This window comes from Miscanthus floridulus, chromosome 8 (assembly GCF_019320115.1).
Source record: "Miscanthus floridulus cultivar M001 chromosome 8, ASM1932011v1, whole genome shotgun sequence".
Lineage (NCBI taxonomy): Eukaryota > Viridiplantae > Streptophyta > Magnoliopsida > Poales > Poaceae > Miscanthus > Miscanthus floridulus.
In genome coordinates, this window is record NC_089587.1 from 28,100,733 (window position 1) to 28,117,499 (window position 16,767).

The 16,767-nt window shown below is 45.7% G+C and overlaps 1 protein-coding gene across 1 annotated transcript; it reads left to right on the forward strand.

Annotated features, from left to right (window-relative positions):
* The first annotated feature begins 8,663 nt into the window (after window positions 1-8,663).
* Window positions 8,664-10,078, forward strand: LOC136471414 (uncharacterized). The gene has a single exon (XM_066469137.1). The coding sequence runs from the start codon at window positions 8,825-8,827 to the stop codon at window positions 9,746-9,748; it is 924 nt and encodes a 307-aa protein (XP_066325234.1). The 5' UTR covers window positions 8,664-8,824; the 3' UTR covers window positions 9,749-10,078.
* The last annotated feature ends 6,689 nt before the right edge of the window (window positions 10,079-16,767 follow it).

The window sequence follows — 16,767 nt, forward strand, 5'->3', positions numbered from 1 at the left end:
AGACCTGACAGTTTTGTCATATCCGTTCCTGCGCTAAACAAGGACTACATATTGTAAGTAGCCGGCAGTTATTTTTACGATCAAATGAGTGTCTCCTAAGTCCTACCTGATAATTAGAAGAAAAGCAGTAGCCAATATAAAAGTTGTTTATAAAAGTATACAACTTGACACAAAATAATTCCTTGAAAAAACAAGAGTGTACAACTTGACACAAAATAATTTCTAAAAAAATAAAAGTATACTAAAATAAAGAGGTTGTCTTCTTCCTTTGATCATTTACGGTCGCCAAAGCTTGAGAATCGCCATGAATAGTAGCTCGGGAAAAAGGACGCCCGCAAACGTCGTCACCATATATACAAGGCTTTGAAATTTTAATACAGCAAAAGCCACTCGCCATTAGGCAACGAGATTTAGGGCCTGTATTTGGTACATCTTTCGAGAGAAGCGCTTCAATAAAAAAATGCGTAAATAATTGAGGACAAGTATGGTAAGCACAAACTAATTTGATCTAGCTTATGTGTTTTTAGTAAAAAAAAACAGGGCCGCTAGAAAAAGATGATCGAGGTGTCCTCAAGCGCCTGCCATCCCCGTACGCCACCCATTGCCCGCTGGTGTTCGTCTGACCGTGGCCCGTCGTAAATAATCGTAAATTTTCAGCTGGAATAGTATTTTTCTCTTACACAAACCAGTCAGCAGTACTTCTTCACGAACCAGCAACGATACGAACCAGCCAACCGAACAGGCTGGATGGCGGTATAAGGTAGTGGGGCAAACTCTCCTACAGATGGAGACAAAACTGCTCTCTAGCGTGGAGTTGGCATCAACATTGATCCAGTCGAGAGCCGGACTGCGTCCCTTCCCATGAGATCTTTGTTGCTGCATGCATAATTCTTCCCTTTGAAGGTCTTTGTTTTCATATATCCGGCCAACGTTACCTGCTTTGGCGCTCTGTGTGATAGTGAGAGTACAAATCTCGTTGTCCTCTTTGTTTTAGCCTGGGGTATTCCAACCGGAGACGCGCGGGCTTTAGACGACGCGTGAAGCCCCTGAGCCCTCAGTTCGATCGTCCAGGGCCGAGACTCTGCACGGCCATACTCTCTTCGGGTCCTCGCGAGCGGACCGGTGGGGTCGAGCCCACGTGCCTTCGAATGATTCAAAGAATCGATTTCAGGTTTGACTTATTGGCGTACCATTCAGATTTCTCTTGCACGAATGTGAAAAAACCTGTGTTCTTCGTCTGTCCGGTCACGATCTAATTCGCTGGGCACTCCACAGCCAGGGCCGCGAGCCGGTTGGCGTCTTTGGCGAACGATGGTACGTAGACGTACCTTGTTAAGTGCAGCAAAGCGACGGCCGACGGGCGCGCGGCCATGCACGCCAATCATGCAAGCATGTCTGTGCAAGACGACGATGCATGGATGCTTTAACGCCTTTAAGAAGGTCCTTATCCAATAAGAAGTGGCGCTGCTTTTTCCAGCATTGTTTTTTCCCCGTTCTGAGTTCTCGCTCTCTGGTGTTCTATCAGAGCATATATATAATGATGTCAAAACACATATAGAGAGCTAAACAGACAGCGCATACAATACAATTGACTGTCGGTTTGGCTGTCTATTAATTCTTTAATATCTGCATGTAGCCATGATCAAGTGTAAATATGATTCGTGTATACCATTATGTTGCCCAATGATAAAAAGATCAGACATAATAAGGTGGTCATGGTTGCAATATTTTTTAAAACCATGAATATAAATGATATATTAATATATTTATATATAATAGACAACTTAATAAACAACTTATACAATAGGTTATTTATTTAGGCTTCTACAAACTTTTTAATAATTACATATAACAATGATCATACATGAATATAATTCATGGATATTATTGTGTTCTTCTTAATACAAAATAAATCGAGCATCAATAAGATGAACATATAAACATAATACAATATTTTAGAACCATCGAAATAAATAATATAGTAATATATTTATCTATATAATATAAACTTTTTTGCTCCAGAATCAAAAATAAAGTGAGAGATTCTATTTTATATTTAGTGACCGGATAAAAAGTTTGTTGATCAAGTACAAACAAGAGCATTTATTTTTATTTGAGAGTCCACAAGCATTTCAATTTGAGGATGATTTTGATTCATGGGATGACACTGCACCCAGCAGGTGTGCAAAGGAAGATTATCAGCTTGCAATGGTTGGATTTTAGCTTGTCATGGCACTGGCCATAGCGTGCGCACACTGGATCTGTACAACGAGAATATGAGCGTCGGAGCACGAGCCACGGCCGGCGCCTCGCCAGACGACGGCCATGTTCTGTTTCTTCATTTAATCAGGTAAATTTGCATAGTTTAGTGCGTGCAGACGGCATCACAACATGCGTTGGAGCCTTAAAAAAACATGCGTTGTACGTGCCCTTATATGCATGAGTTAAGCCCTGTTTAGTTTCCAAAAAATTTTGCGTAGTACCTGTCATATCGAATCTTACGGCACATGTATGGAGTACTAAATGTAGACGAAAAAAAACTAATTGCACAGTTGGGTAAGAAATCGCGAGACAAAACTTTCAAACCTAATTAGTCCATAATTAGACACTAATTGTCAAATACAAACAAACGGGCTACAGTACCAAAACCAAAATTTTTTGGCTTCTAAACGCGGCCTTAGGCCTCGTTTAGATTGCAAATTTTTACAATCTGGACACTGTAGCATGTTTCGTTTGTATTTGACAAACTTTGTCCGATCATGGACTAACTAGGCTCAAAAGATTCGTCTCGTGATTTACAACCAAACTGTGCAATTAGTTATTTTTTTTACCTACATTTAATGCTCCATGCATACGTCCAAAATTGATGTGATGGAAAGAGAGTGAAAAACCTAAATTTTGAAGCAATCTAAACCAGGCCTTATATCGATGGCCCAAAAACTTCGCAGCTTTTTGGGGATTTGACTGCTGGCCGCAAGCGTGGCACGGATGCTGCCGCCTGCTGATGACTATTATTATTATATATGCGTCACATTTGTGAGCACATTTTGCCATGCTTAATCCCTAAGAAACTAGCCCAGGGTTTTGCTGAGAAGGGTTTGCTTTTAGCCTTATTTCACTATACTGGACATAAACAAGTGCCCGTTTAAGCACGGTGTCTAGTTTAGTTGTGATTCTTGTATGGACAACCATACAGCATACAGGGAGGGCTCTATCGATCAAAAGCAATGCAAGTGACGTTTGTGTTCACAAAAATTTCACTGCTCTACAAGCTACAATAATGTTCGTTCTGCAGGTATATAATTGGGCGCTTTTCTCCATTTAGCTACTAGAGGCATAAAAAGTTTTTTTTTCCTTCAACAAGTCTTGTAGGTTTTTAGATCATATGACATATACTAGTAGTTATATTATTGGTGATTTTTGTCATGCTTGCTCGATATATTTTATTATCCCCTCCATTCCAAATAATAAAACAGAGTAGATCCAATTGTTATTTTGGCGATGATAATTAGAAACTATCTATCAAATTAAAGGCTAAATGTTTATAACTATTGTGAGAACTTCTAAGATTTATTTTTTTCATAATATATCTCATGAGAAATTTGGAGACTCTAGTTCGTGATAGTAAGATAACATAAGGTAATTTTTAATGTAGATAAACAATGATTCCTTCGAGATGTGTGGATCGTGCAAAGCGTGGTTCTTTGGACGACAACTGTCCTTATCCAAAAGTAAATGAAAATCCAATAACTTTATTCCGTACAACGGTGGAAGTCCTATATATGTAATTGACAATAGTACGGGTACAATGGTAGATCGATCATCGATCACAAAGCAGGAGGGCAACGGAAGTGATAGGGGGCACTTTGGCCCCGTTCGCGTGCCCTTAAACCCGGCTTGATTCGCTTATTTTTTCCATCCGCAATAGTGTTTTTCTCTCACAAATTCCTACAGTATTCCTCCAAATCATTCAGATTCCTCCAGAATTCAGACAAGCGAACAGGCCTTTTGTTGCTTATCTCTGACAATTATAAAAAAAACTCGACTCATGGACAGCCCCCGGCATTATCAGCATGTTCGCTCGTTGGTTTCAGCCAGGACTTATCAATCAGCCAACAATGTTTTCCTCTCACAACAAACCAGCAGCAGCCGAGCTTATCAGCCCAGAAACTAACCAGCGAACATGCTCTATGTTTAAGAAGAAGACCTCCTCATGCAGGTCGAGAAAACCCCCGAACCTCAGCCCCACCCATACACAGCGGCACCGCAGCTCTCATGAGACTGGACTGGCTTTAGACCTGTGCTTTGACGTGGGACAGACGAGGAGATTTTTTTAACACATAGATAAACTACGTCTCCTCCGGCCAACAAATCCGCCCCCAATGGGATTCTGACTCTGTAGGTCAAAAAAAGAACACCTGATCGTGTTATCTCTCTCCCCCTTTGTAAAGTCACGTACAGCCGTAGAGGTAGAACTTGGTGGCATCGTCTCATTTTCAAACAAAAGACAAGATGGTATGCAGCAACATGCACTGCTGTAAAAATAATTTTAGGAAACCGACCATTTTTTATTTTTAGAGGCGGACAAGGAATTTTGGTGTCTCCCAAAATCTATAATCAATTTTTGAGGCACCCAATCTATTTTAGGAGGCAGTTTAAAATAGCCTATCTCTGAAAATTAATTAATATAGCCGGGCCTATTAAGAGACCCGCCTCTAAAAATTACGGGCCTATTAATAGGTCAAGCCCATTACCAATCTACATGGCCCATCTCAGCCCGATACCAAACTAAGAGTATATATACGCACACTTAGGGTTTCTTCCCATCCTCACCTTTCTCTCTCTCTCTCTCTCTCTCTCTCTCTCTCTCTCTCTCCATCCACCAGAATATCGGTCGCCGCCACCTCTTCTCTCTGTCTCTCAGAGACCGGCGTGCCTCCCCCTCCCCCAACACGACCGCCATACCATGCTCCTCTGGCCCTCTGCAGAGGACTAGGATGATTATTCCATATAGAACTAGAGGAGTTGTCCATGCAATTGTATGGCTAGCATAGAGTTTAATCCATGTGAAATTAGCATATACTAGTGCATCCCTGCATGGGCTATGATCTTTGCTGACATAAGCATGAGAAGTTCGTGTTTAATACCTACAACTAAAAAAATTATGTACCTTTACACACGCTCTCTCTCTATATTAATTTTCTAACAGAATACAAATATAGATACTCCGCAATCTTAATATTTATCAAATTATGATAAGTTTATCAATATATGTTTTTCCATTTATATCCATATTTTCCCTATGCATGTCATCTCTGTACATATTTGTCCTTGAGTTTATCCAAAAATTACAAGGAATTTGAAAAATGTAGTCCCCTCCGGATCCTCAGACTGGCCCACCAACCAAAATACGTATTTGCCTTGAGTTTACTAAAACGTTACAAGGAATTTGCCAACCCCCCACGATCTCCCCCCACGCACCCACGATTTTCGCTCACCTCGTTCCTCTTCCTTGCGACAAGAGAGCAACCAAGGCGTTCCTCGCGGCTCGGAAGGGCCATTGATGGGGGGGGCATGTCCACCCTCCTCAACGATGCTTTAGGTGGTGGCGCTGGAGTGGCCCTGGGTGGCAACATGGGCAGTGGGCCTTGTCGTGGCACTGGAGGCGGAGCAAGCGGCGCTCGTGACGCGGGGCGGGCGTCGGACAGGGCGGACGACGTGGAAATGGGCGCCCGCGGGGTCTTTGGCACAAGGATTAAGGAGAGAAACGAAGAATAAAAAAATTAAGGAGAAAAAATAAAATAAAAAGGGATATTATGATCATTTTATTCTCTTCGTCTACCTTTTGACGTTATTTTATCAAACGCTCTACCAAGACCACTTTAGCTTCACTTGTGAAGCTATTCGTGGAGCGGAAACCAAAAAATCTGCTCCATTAGTGAAGTGGAGTTGTTGCTGAACCTCTTTCAGCTTCTAAGTAATTACCGCGATCCGCGAGCTCTTTCTGTTGGGGAAATAATTGAGACGACCTGTCGAGGCTATGGCATATCGGGCCATCTGGGAAACCACAGAGATACTCACGCTGTGACGCTGAGTATATGGTCTCTCTCTCTCATGGAGTAAATAAATTATAATGTCAATCGAAAGTTAAAAACTAGAAGGTCATCATATATGTAGTCTCTTATCTATAGATAAGCTCGTATTGTCGAACTGTGTACACAAACTTTTTAGGTGGAACCGTGGAGGCATTTGCGTGTGCCGGCGGCCGGAGCCCGGGACCTTGGTTTTGCCTGCCACGTGGCACATACAAGGCGTGCTTCTTTTGTCGACAAGTGTCCTTATCCAAAGTAAACTGGAGATATCCAATAATGTAAAACGGGTTCAATTCTGATGACAGATTCACACTCTTATGGTCGTGTTGGACTCATGCCACGCAGCTCTCGGTCACAAAGTAGGGCAACAACGGATGAAGTGATATAGGGGGGCACTTTGTTGCTTTTATTTCCTTTGATCTGATTAGGGCTCGATATCGAGCCAGCTCGGCTCGGCTCGGCTCGGTCCAGTTCGAGCTAGCTCGTTAGGCGCTCGGCTCGGCTCGTTAATATTATGAGCTAGAGAGGCAGCTCGGCTCGGCTCGTTATCGAGCTCGAGCTGGCTCGTTTAGCTCGTGAGCTACTAAAAAATAGGACACACATGTTTATAATGTTCATGCCACAATAATTCCAAAATGTGACCTCCACCATTAAGCAACCATACATGATTAACGCATATCAGGTTCATCAAAAGTATCAACCATGCAATATAGTTGGTCCATCCATAATCCATACAGTTCCAGCATACTTACTAGTTGCTTGCCACCACAGACTTAGGAAAGTCCACAAATTCAATGTCAGCATCATCATCTTTTCCCTGAAAAATAATCCATAAATCAATATTTAAGTACCATAACAATTATAAAATCAAAATTCATACGAAAGAGCTGAAAATAAGGATTACATATCAATGAAATATGTGTACACTTCTAGGTCAGCATCATCATCTCTCTGGATTCATGGTCGTGGGCTAATAGGCCTCAGCTCGTTTGTGTTCGTGAGCAGCTCGCGAGCTGGCTCGTTAAAACAGCGAGCTAGACTTCCAGCTCAGCTCATGAAAAAGTTAAAATGAGCCAAGCCGAGCCGGACACGAATCGAGCAAGTTGACGAGCCACGAGTATTTTGTCCGCCCCAGATCTGATTGACCGGCAATTATATGAATCTGGGGAACATGCAGGTCAAGAAAGCACCCATCGTCGCGTTATCTGCCACGACTTTATGGATATTATACTGCAATTCATGCCAAGGTGGAAGAAATTGGGAGCAGGTAGAGCTTGGTGGCGTCAACTAATTATTTCCAATCAAACGAAAATTAACTCGCAAAGTGTTTTTGACCAACAGTGAATGCACCTGTCTCCATTGTTCTTGTAGCATTCTTTTTTTTCTTAAAAAATTGGTTGTAAGGAAGCATATCTAAGGCCTCCCTTGGAATGCCAGATTTTCTTTTTCCTAAATCCAACATTTTTTTCTTTGAAATTCGTATATAATCTCATGAAATTCTTTTTTTTGTCAATAATCTCATGAAATTCTAGCATTTCAAACAAGGCCTAAGTATCTAACCTGAAGCCTGGAATTCCACCCGTTTTTGGCGATTCGGTATGTTTTGTGTGCAAGCCAATTTGACAGATGATGTTTTACAACCGGCAGTTACCAATTTGATGGCAAGCTTGATAGATATACTAGGAACCGTAATAAATACAGGTATGGACGTCAATTTAATTAGTACACTGTACAGTCGAAATTTTATTGTGGAGACATGTTTTAGTTAAGCTTTGTTCAGAGGCCTCTGCAGTTGTGCCCCTGGGCATATGCTTCATGCCTGATTGGGTACTTCTCATTTAGTGATGTACATTTGCACAAAGTTTCAAAGAAAAAATGTACATTTGCACAAAGGTAAAATCTTATACGGTCCCCTGCTTCCAAACGGCGAGACGACCATTTATCTCTCTCTTTTTTTACCCTTTTTTATAAAAAAAAATATTAAAGAGGTAGTAATATATATTATAGTATATAAAAGAGAGTTCGTCCAGAAACATATGTCTGTCATGCGACAAAGTTCCCTGGTTCTTTGCCTGCAAGCTGGAGGCATGTAGCTGAAAGTCCAAATGAAAAACATCTTCACCAGTTTTCTCCGAGAAATGGAACGGTAACCGTCGCTGAAAGCCTGAAACTCGGGTGCAAGGTGCAAGGTGCAAGTGCAAACTGCAGAGACAAAGCAGCAGCAAAGCAGGAGGACATCTGGGCATCATCCAAGCGCCCCCACACCACACCTGCCCTGCCATCGTCCATGGGAGCTGGAGCTGGACCCTGTCCAGGCAATAATGCAGACCCACCATTATCTACCAGCCATGAGCCATGAGCCATCCCTTGTTGCTTCCTTCTCTTCTCTTGGTCTTGTACCAAACCGCGGCAGCAATCAAATCAACCAGCATGAGCAATTGAGCATCCCATCCGGCAAACATTCTTTAGCTGCTGGGTGTTAGCCGATAATGAGATCACCCAGTGCCATTAGGCTCAGCTCCGACCATCCTTTTCCGGGCCTTTAAATACGTGTCCCATCTCCACCTTCTTCCAACCAGGCTTGAGACAGCCAGGATAGTTCCGCTTCCACCACAAGGCGCAGCTGCCCCCGCCCGCTAGCTCAAGTACTGGCCTCCCTCCCTCCCTCCTCACCTGACCTTGTCCGTCCAGCTCCACGGTCGGTCGCAGAGAAGAAAGAAAGAGAGGAAGCAATGGCGACCGAGAAGAAGCAGAAGCAGGAGGGCGCGGTGGCTGCCGCGACGACGGAGCCGAGCGTGGCGCGGCGGCTGTGGCGGGTGGTGCGCGCAGTGCTGTACATGCTGCGGCGGGGCCTGCCGTCGGGCCGCAAGCTGGCCATGGACCTCCACCTCCTCCTCCACCGCGGCAAGATCATCGCGGGGAAGGCGCTCGGCGACCGCTTCCTCGCCTCCCACCACGGCCACGGCCACGCCTTCTCGTACGCCTCCGGGGCCAGGGCCAGCGCGGCTGGCGGGCCGTTCTCGTGCGGCGCACTGGACCCGAGCCTGGCGGTGCACGAGCCCTCGCGCAGGCGGCGCGAGGTGGAGTTCAGCTGCAGCAACACGCCGTCGTCGGCGTCAGGCGGGGGCGCCCTCGGCCTCCTCGGCGCAGCCGCCAGGGGCCGGCGCCGACGCCGGAGCAGCCGCCAGCAGCAGCAGCAGCAGTACCGGGACGAGGCGGAGGCTAGCAACGGGTACCTGATGCAGTACTACTACGACTACGACGCGGCCGAGGTGGCGCGGGTGTTCGAGATGCTCAGCGACGAGGAAGGCGGCGACGACCGCCGCCTCTTCAGCGACAACGCCGTGCCGGTGCCGGGCGCCTCCTCCTTGACGCCGTCCCCCGCGCAGGCGCATCTGCTCCGTCTTCCGGCGGCCGCGGGCAGCAGCAGGCAGGGGCAGCAGCAGCAGGCGTCGCGCATCGCGGCTGGGTCGTCGCCGGCGGACGGCGGCGCTGCCCAGGTGGACCGGCGCGCGGACGAGTTCATCCGGCGGTTCTACGAGCAGCTCCGCGCGCAGAGGAGCGCCACGTCCACCCCCGACTACTACGGCTACGCCGGGGCCAGCCCCTACGGCGCGGCGCGCGCGCCGCGGCCCGTCACCGCCAGCATCTCGTAGCTCCCCAGCAACACTTGCGCTCGCGGGCAGGCCGGCCGACGGGCATCGATTCGACAAGGATGCCGCAGTCCGTGGTCCGTTCCAGTGTGTCAGCCAAGCTGCATGAGCCCCTTCCTCGTGTTCTCTCTCCCGGGTCCCGGTGCCGGCCCTGCTTCTACGCCCAACCCAACCGCTAAAATCCACGTAACCAGCTTAATCGTCTTTCTTTGCAAGTAGATAACGACAGTGGACACACGGGTTTTTCTGTCCCTGCTCTTATGGAGTTCTAGTACACAATATATTAGTAGTGTTTGTTACCATCTTGTCTTGCTTATATAATCTACTACTTATTGGTAATTCTGTTGATTCACTAGACTAGCTTGTACAGTGAATGAAATGAAAGGAGTTAAAATATGCGGCATTCGTTATTAGGAATAACAAACAGGGGCAATGTATACGCCATGTCGCACGCAAGTGATTTGACGAAGCGCATGCAAGCTAAGGACAAGCGGCCACCAATTTGGTTGGGATTTTGCGCGGGTACAAGTAGTGGGCACACTGGCTTTTTAGTACGTTGGTTGTGGTGTGTCGGCTCGGCTGGTACACCAATATTCTTTGGCGCCCGGAATGCGGAATCATATCCATCTCCATCCACCGGTCCTTCTTTATCGTATGGTACATGGTTGTAACCTGTGTTGACTGCGTACAAGAGGACGGACGGGTAGCTGCTGGCCTGCTGCTAATCTTCGTGTTGACAGAAAACGTCAAACGTTACTACGTACTAGTCACAATAAATCTCGATCTTGCAAAGCTGTGCGATTAGCTAGTTTGCTGTACAGCACGTACGTTCTGATACTAGCTTTGGGATCTGTATTGATTTTGATAGATCCGGCATGCCATGTCTGCACAGTACTATACAAGTCTCATTTTGTTTCTCAACAAAAAATCCCAACAAATTAAAGTTTCCAGCGTGCATATACTGTATGTTGTGACCTAAGCTAGCAATACAAGGTCGGTCCATGGCGCGTTTGGTTTCGTCAACCTGACGACCAATGAAGGGTAGAAAAGTGTGCAAGCTGTGATGTTCATAGATTTAATTATTGAGCTTGTCTATCTAACACGGGTGTTTTAGCCCCCGGTAATACCTGAATTTTTTCCCCATAGACAATTTTTTTCTATGAAAGGATAGAGACAAATTTGGTGGCGGCGCCGGAGTTGGGGAAGAAGCTCATCGGACTTGAGGAAGATGCCGGGGGCGGCAGCAGCGGCGGCGTGGGGACGGGCGGGATCAGGCACGCTGCAGCGACGCGGGCGCGGCGGGGCAGGTGCGGCGGACGTGCGGTTCCGCGGCAAAAAAAAAAATTCGTGTGCCACCGGGTGATAAAACACCTGTTGTATAGTATTTCCGTAATTATTTACTGCCTCCCAATTATGATTGGTGAGATCGCAAAGGCCATTTGATCTGATCCAGGCCACACAAATAAATACGGAGTGTGCAGTACAGTGTACCACTCTGGCATAGTACGTGGCATCGATCTCACATCTGGCAGCGCAACGCCACCACAAAGGAAACATCGTGCTCTTTGGTTTCATCTGTGCATAATAATACACTACTAGTAGTAGTAAGTAGATCGTTTCCCTGGTGGATGGGCCATGGGCCATCCGAGTTGGGACAGATTCAAAGCCCGACCACGCGGCGGTGCCCCGTCGGCCTATGACATGCGGGACCACCCGGTCTAAATCCTAGTTACGCCATACAGTACTTACTAGTACAATTAAGCTTAGTGTTATCAAACAGGGTAAGCTCACTTGCTACTCATGTTTGGCTCCTCCTATTCGAGATCGTCTCGAATTATGAACGCACGAGATTGTCGAGTCCAGCTTTAAGCTCCGACGATTGGATTTGGCCCCTAAATTAGCTGAGCGATGGTGCTGGTGCTGGTGCTGGTGCTGGTGCTGGTGCCACCACGTACTCGTACTGTCCTCTGCTCCTGCCGTTTGAACAGGTCGTTGCATACCAAGCGCTCGCTCTTCCCATCCCATGGGCCATGGGCCGAGACGGCCATTCCCTGCCTCACTCTGTGCCTTTGCTCTTCTTTGACCAATGCTAAAAAAAAAACAGCTGAGCTGACGAAGTGATATGGATGCCGGTCCGTGACATGCATGGCATTGGCATGACTACACGCGCTTGGACTTGGACTCGGAACGGACCGGTGGTAGTGGCAGACCGGCGAACAGGTTGACTCGATCGCTGCGGCGTATACGAGTACTATTATACCACGGGCAGACGGGCAGTTGGCCATAAAGCTGGCTGGCTGGGTACGTACTGGAGTCAAGCCAAGCTTCACCTTTTTTCGCCCGCCCGGCCGATGACAGGCTACGGCATCTTTACCAACTACCAACAGTGCTACATGGAGGTTCCCTCCATGGTTCCATCTACTTATCATAGAGTAGGAGCATGCCCGTGAGTTTGGGATGGGTTCCGGCCGGGTTCAGCTCCTTCATCAATTCATAGATGGAACAGGGTGCATATATTTGGTACAAATATGCACCACGGTGTCGTACGCGAGCGGATAGCCATATACACATATAACGATTTATTTCTACCAAGTTCGACCATAAAAACACGTGAGTAAAGGGTCATGGATCATTACACTCGTTGCCTCAACGGAGCAGAAGAAGAGTTAATTAAAGTAGTAAGATCCAACATCGTGCGCGCCGATATAGTGAAAGTAGGTGTACCTCCTACCACACCGGCGAGCAACACGTCCGCTCACCTCATGTTCGTCACCGATCAACATCCCAGCAACAACAACAACGTCTCCACACGTGCAGAGCTAGAATGCTGGGCGCGCTGTGCTAGCACTCTTGGTGTGTGTCCAAGAGGGAGAGAGAGAGGTGGGGTGGGGGGGGGGGGGGGGGGGGGGGGGGGGTGCTTAAGTAAGCTTAGCCTTAGAATGACCACGTTCTATTCTTCATGGGTGTGTTGGTACATTTATACAGGGAGGAGAACTCCCTATCTCCACTCATGGGCTTTAATTAAATGATAAAGTTGCCCTCATAAAAAGCCCATTAGTACTGTGCTAATAGATTATCATTATATTTTAGACCACTTATGAGTTCAATCCAAAACGAGCATGATTGCCTATTGGGTACATCACCAACATGTGTGTTGTTGTTCTATGTAAGATTTGAGGCTTAAATTTCACCTGATTTAAAAAAGGGACATATATTTTTTTATGAAAAATTCAAATCTAAATGCAATGCATGTGCCAAATATAAAACCGATCGAATTGAGACCTCAAATATTGTGTGGATCGTAACATGTATGGTCGTCTATATATAGGTGCGGTGCGCAAAGGTTGAAAATGTTCGATCCAGTCAGTACCCACATGAGTTTCGCAAAAAAAAAAAAGTCAGTACCCACGTGAGACGGGACGGAAGCCTACCGCTCTGAACAATTCAACGTCACGTAAAAGAGAAGGCCCACTGAGGCCTGGTTCGGTTGTTCCGGAATAATGAGGTCAGGATTCGTTCTAGCTATTCAATCATGTGGAAATCTTACATGCCACGGTTCCGAGAAAGACGAACGGGCCCTAAGCGAGTAGCGACCCAGTCCATTTCCATTCCATAATAACACGTGAAGCAACCCTCGGGTTTGTGGTTACCGGCCGCGGAGACGAGGGGCAAGGTTTTGCGTTTTCGCTAGCCCTCTCTCTCTCTATATATGGTGTACGTACGGGCATGAAACAGAAACACGAAGCTTGGCACCACGCTCAGGACACTCGACCAGCCGGTTTCAAGCAGAGTGAGCACGACCACGCCATCTAACGGCGTGGTGGTTGGCATGTACAACGTCGTTGACTAGATTCGTCCGAGCACACGATCGAGAGCGAGCGAGGCCCAACTCAAAAACTAAGCTAGTTTCTATAGCTATTTTGTACGTACTGCAATGCAACCTACGCTGTCGTGACCGTGTGTACTAGTATCACTGTATCACATAATTAAACTGGGCGGCGATTACTGTTAGTCAAACACAGTACGCTGCCCAGATCGTCACGTTGGGTGAAAGTTCCAAATGACATGCATGGATCGGAGGCCTACAGTCGCAACAGTTAATATGACTGCTGAGATCCGATCCACCCCATATGATGTATCGATGGACGATGGCCTCCTTCTCTTTTTCGAGCTGAGATCACTACCAGCTTATCACTAGTTGTAGCTGCAGTACCTCTCTTCTTTAATTTCCAGAAGCCTCCAATATAGTAGGAGGTAGTAATACGACTCCAGCATCAGGTAGCGTCTGTACGTCGTCGACTCCAATTGCAAGTTACTTACTTGTTGCGTTGCATATATAATATACGTATGTACCACCGTCACCGTGGTAGTATATGTCACGAGACACGCGACACCACCGTGACCGTGAAAGCAACGCTGTCGATCGTCAGCTAATTAACCATGGAGCGATGATCATCATTTGATACTACACAAGCAGGGCGCACACCTGGCCGGTCGGAATAGCTTCCACGTGACTTGACTATCAAATTAAAGGTGTGCTTGATGTTGATGGATCACAGGAGTAATACCGTAAAAAATATCAGCTTTGCTTGCGCGCAGTGGCTAGCACTACTTTTGGTAGAGAGTTCAAGTGATAAGTCATGAGAAAGGCAAACCTGATAAGGTCATGGCTGACACAATTGTGATCACCTAGCGCCCTTATTAGATAGAACATGAACATCTTCTTGATGATCACATCACTCGATCAGGTACGTATTTATTAGTCTCGCAAACTGAATTGCTGAATCTTTTTTTTCTTTTCTGAACCTTCTAATAAACCTTCTAAACCACGCATACACGCAGGATGCATGGTTTCAGGATGTATGAGTATCTGGACTGGAGAGGCCGTATTTAGGGTGTGTATGAGTATCTTTTTTTTTTCCAGAACCTTCTAATCACCATTTACCCCCCATTATCACCACAATTAGGTCATATTTAGCTCTCCTATTTAACATGCGAAAAGAGAGGCCAGTAGCATAGGCAGGCCCCAGGATGCAAACAAGACCTTCATTTCCCCTATTGAATTAATTACATGTCATTGTTTTTAAAAAAGAATTAATTACTTGTCATGCCATTCCAATCCATTTTTAGCGAAATTTGGTTGACCTAATGGCTCAAAACATACATGTCAAAACTAGTAATACATGTTTTGGCAAAAATATATGTCAACAATTAAATTCATAGGTTTGATTACCATTTTCCGGTTTGAATATATTATATTTAAAACTGAATAAATTTATGAACGCTTTTGCTATATCGTGCCTGGTGAAACTTACCCTCCTACATCTGAAAATTTTGGACACGTGTGGCAATCTCCGATTTTTTTTTGTCTTTCGGACCCTTTTTTGAAAGATTTTCATAAATTCATCCCTGGTGGTATCCTTCGAAAAATAGACCCTGACATCGGCGCCGAGCTTACATGTCTCGGCGCCAATTGCTCTGGCACCGAGGTCCTAGGATCATTTTCTGCGTGTCCTTGACGTGGCTGCTTGCGTGGCAGTGGACGTGGCATGAGCTCGACGCCAGTAGATCTTGGCCCCGAGCTCGGTGCCAATTACTACAGGGCCGAGCTCGGTGCCAATTGCCACAGCGCCGAGCTATGAAAATTGATAAATTTAAATTTTTACCATGACTTGGATATTGAGAAATGGGGCTAACTCTAGAGTTTTTACAGTGACTTATTGTTTGATCACTTAAAACAGTCTAGAAATACTTAAGATAAAAAATTTGCCTTGATCAAATGGAACTACATCACGTCCAGGGCGGCATAGTGCAGAGCTTGGCTCCTACAGCACGACCGGACGATGCAGGGCTCGACTCCATGCTGTGTTGCATTGCTAACCGGAGTAATAGTACGTACTACGTGCATGCAACGAACCGTACGTGCATGTGTAGGCATGCAAGCACGGACGCAACACACCTCACCTATAAGCACATGGAAATATGGCTAAGTCTAGAATTTATGACCGTGGCTAAGTCTGGATTTTTATCGTGGCTAAGTCCAAACTTGACGAGACTTGTTTTGTTGTCATCTCCTCTGAGAGTATTCAAACTCGTAGTACGGTATCAAATTGGGTTGTTATACAAATTTGGAAGATAAAATAGTCGTAAACATGTCAATTCCCTGTTGGCGATCAGAGAATTAGAAAGATTTGGAGGGGCCAAAACATCACTGTATTCAAACTTGTGGTCACTATTCGGCCATGTTAAAGACTGATTTAGATTTAGGTCCAAAAGCAAAGTTTGTTGTACTCAACTCAAACTACAACTTCCTATTAAAGGTCGAACTTCATATCTAGAAAAGAAACTATAGTTTTACCCTGGTCAAAACAACACCATAAAGAAAGGAGTTAACTATTGATCCAACACTTAGAAGCATTTTAGGTTAGTTCATGAACATAAATCCTAGATCATTTTTATCTTAAGTATTTGTAGACTGTTTTAAGTGATCATACAGCAAGTCACGGTAAAAACTCTAGAGTTAGCCACATTTCTCAATATCCAAGTCATGGTAAAAATTCAAATTTGTCAATTTCCGTAGCTCGGTGCCAAGGTCTACGACGCCGAGCTCATGCCACGTCTGTGCCACGTAGGATAGCCACGTCAACGACACGCAAAAATGACCTTGGACCTCGGCACCATGGCGCCGGGATGTGCAACTTCGGCGCCGCCGAACCCAGGTCTATATTTTGAAAGGATACCTACAGGGCGTATTTGTGAATATCTTTCAAAAAAGGGCTAAAAAACAAAAAAAAGTCGGCGGCATTCTCTAGTGCTGTTGTCTGGGAGTGATGGTTGTAAAAAAACTTTAGGCCTTGTTTGGATGTAGTCGGATTCATATCAATCCACATGTATTGAGGTGGATTGGAGTGGAACTTCAGCTAAATTCCATCCCAACACATGTGTATTGAGATGAATTCGACGACGTGTAAACGAGACCTTGAATTATTTTTGTTGATGATATTTCCCTATATGTCCCCGAT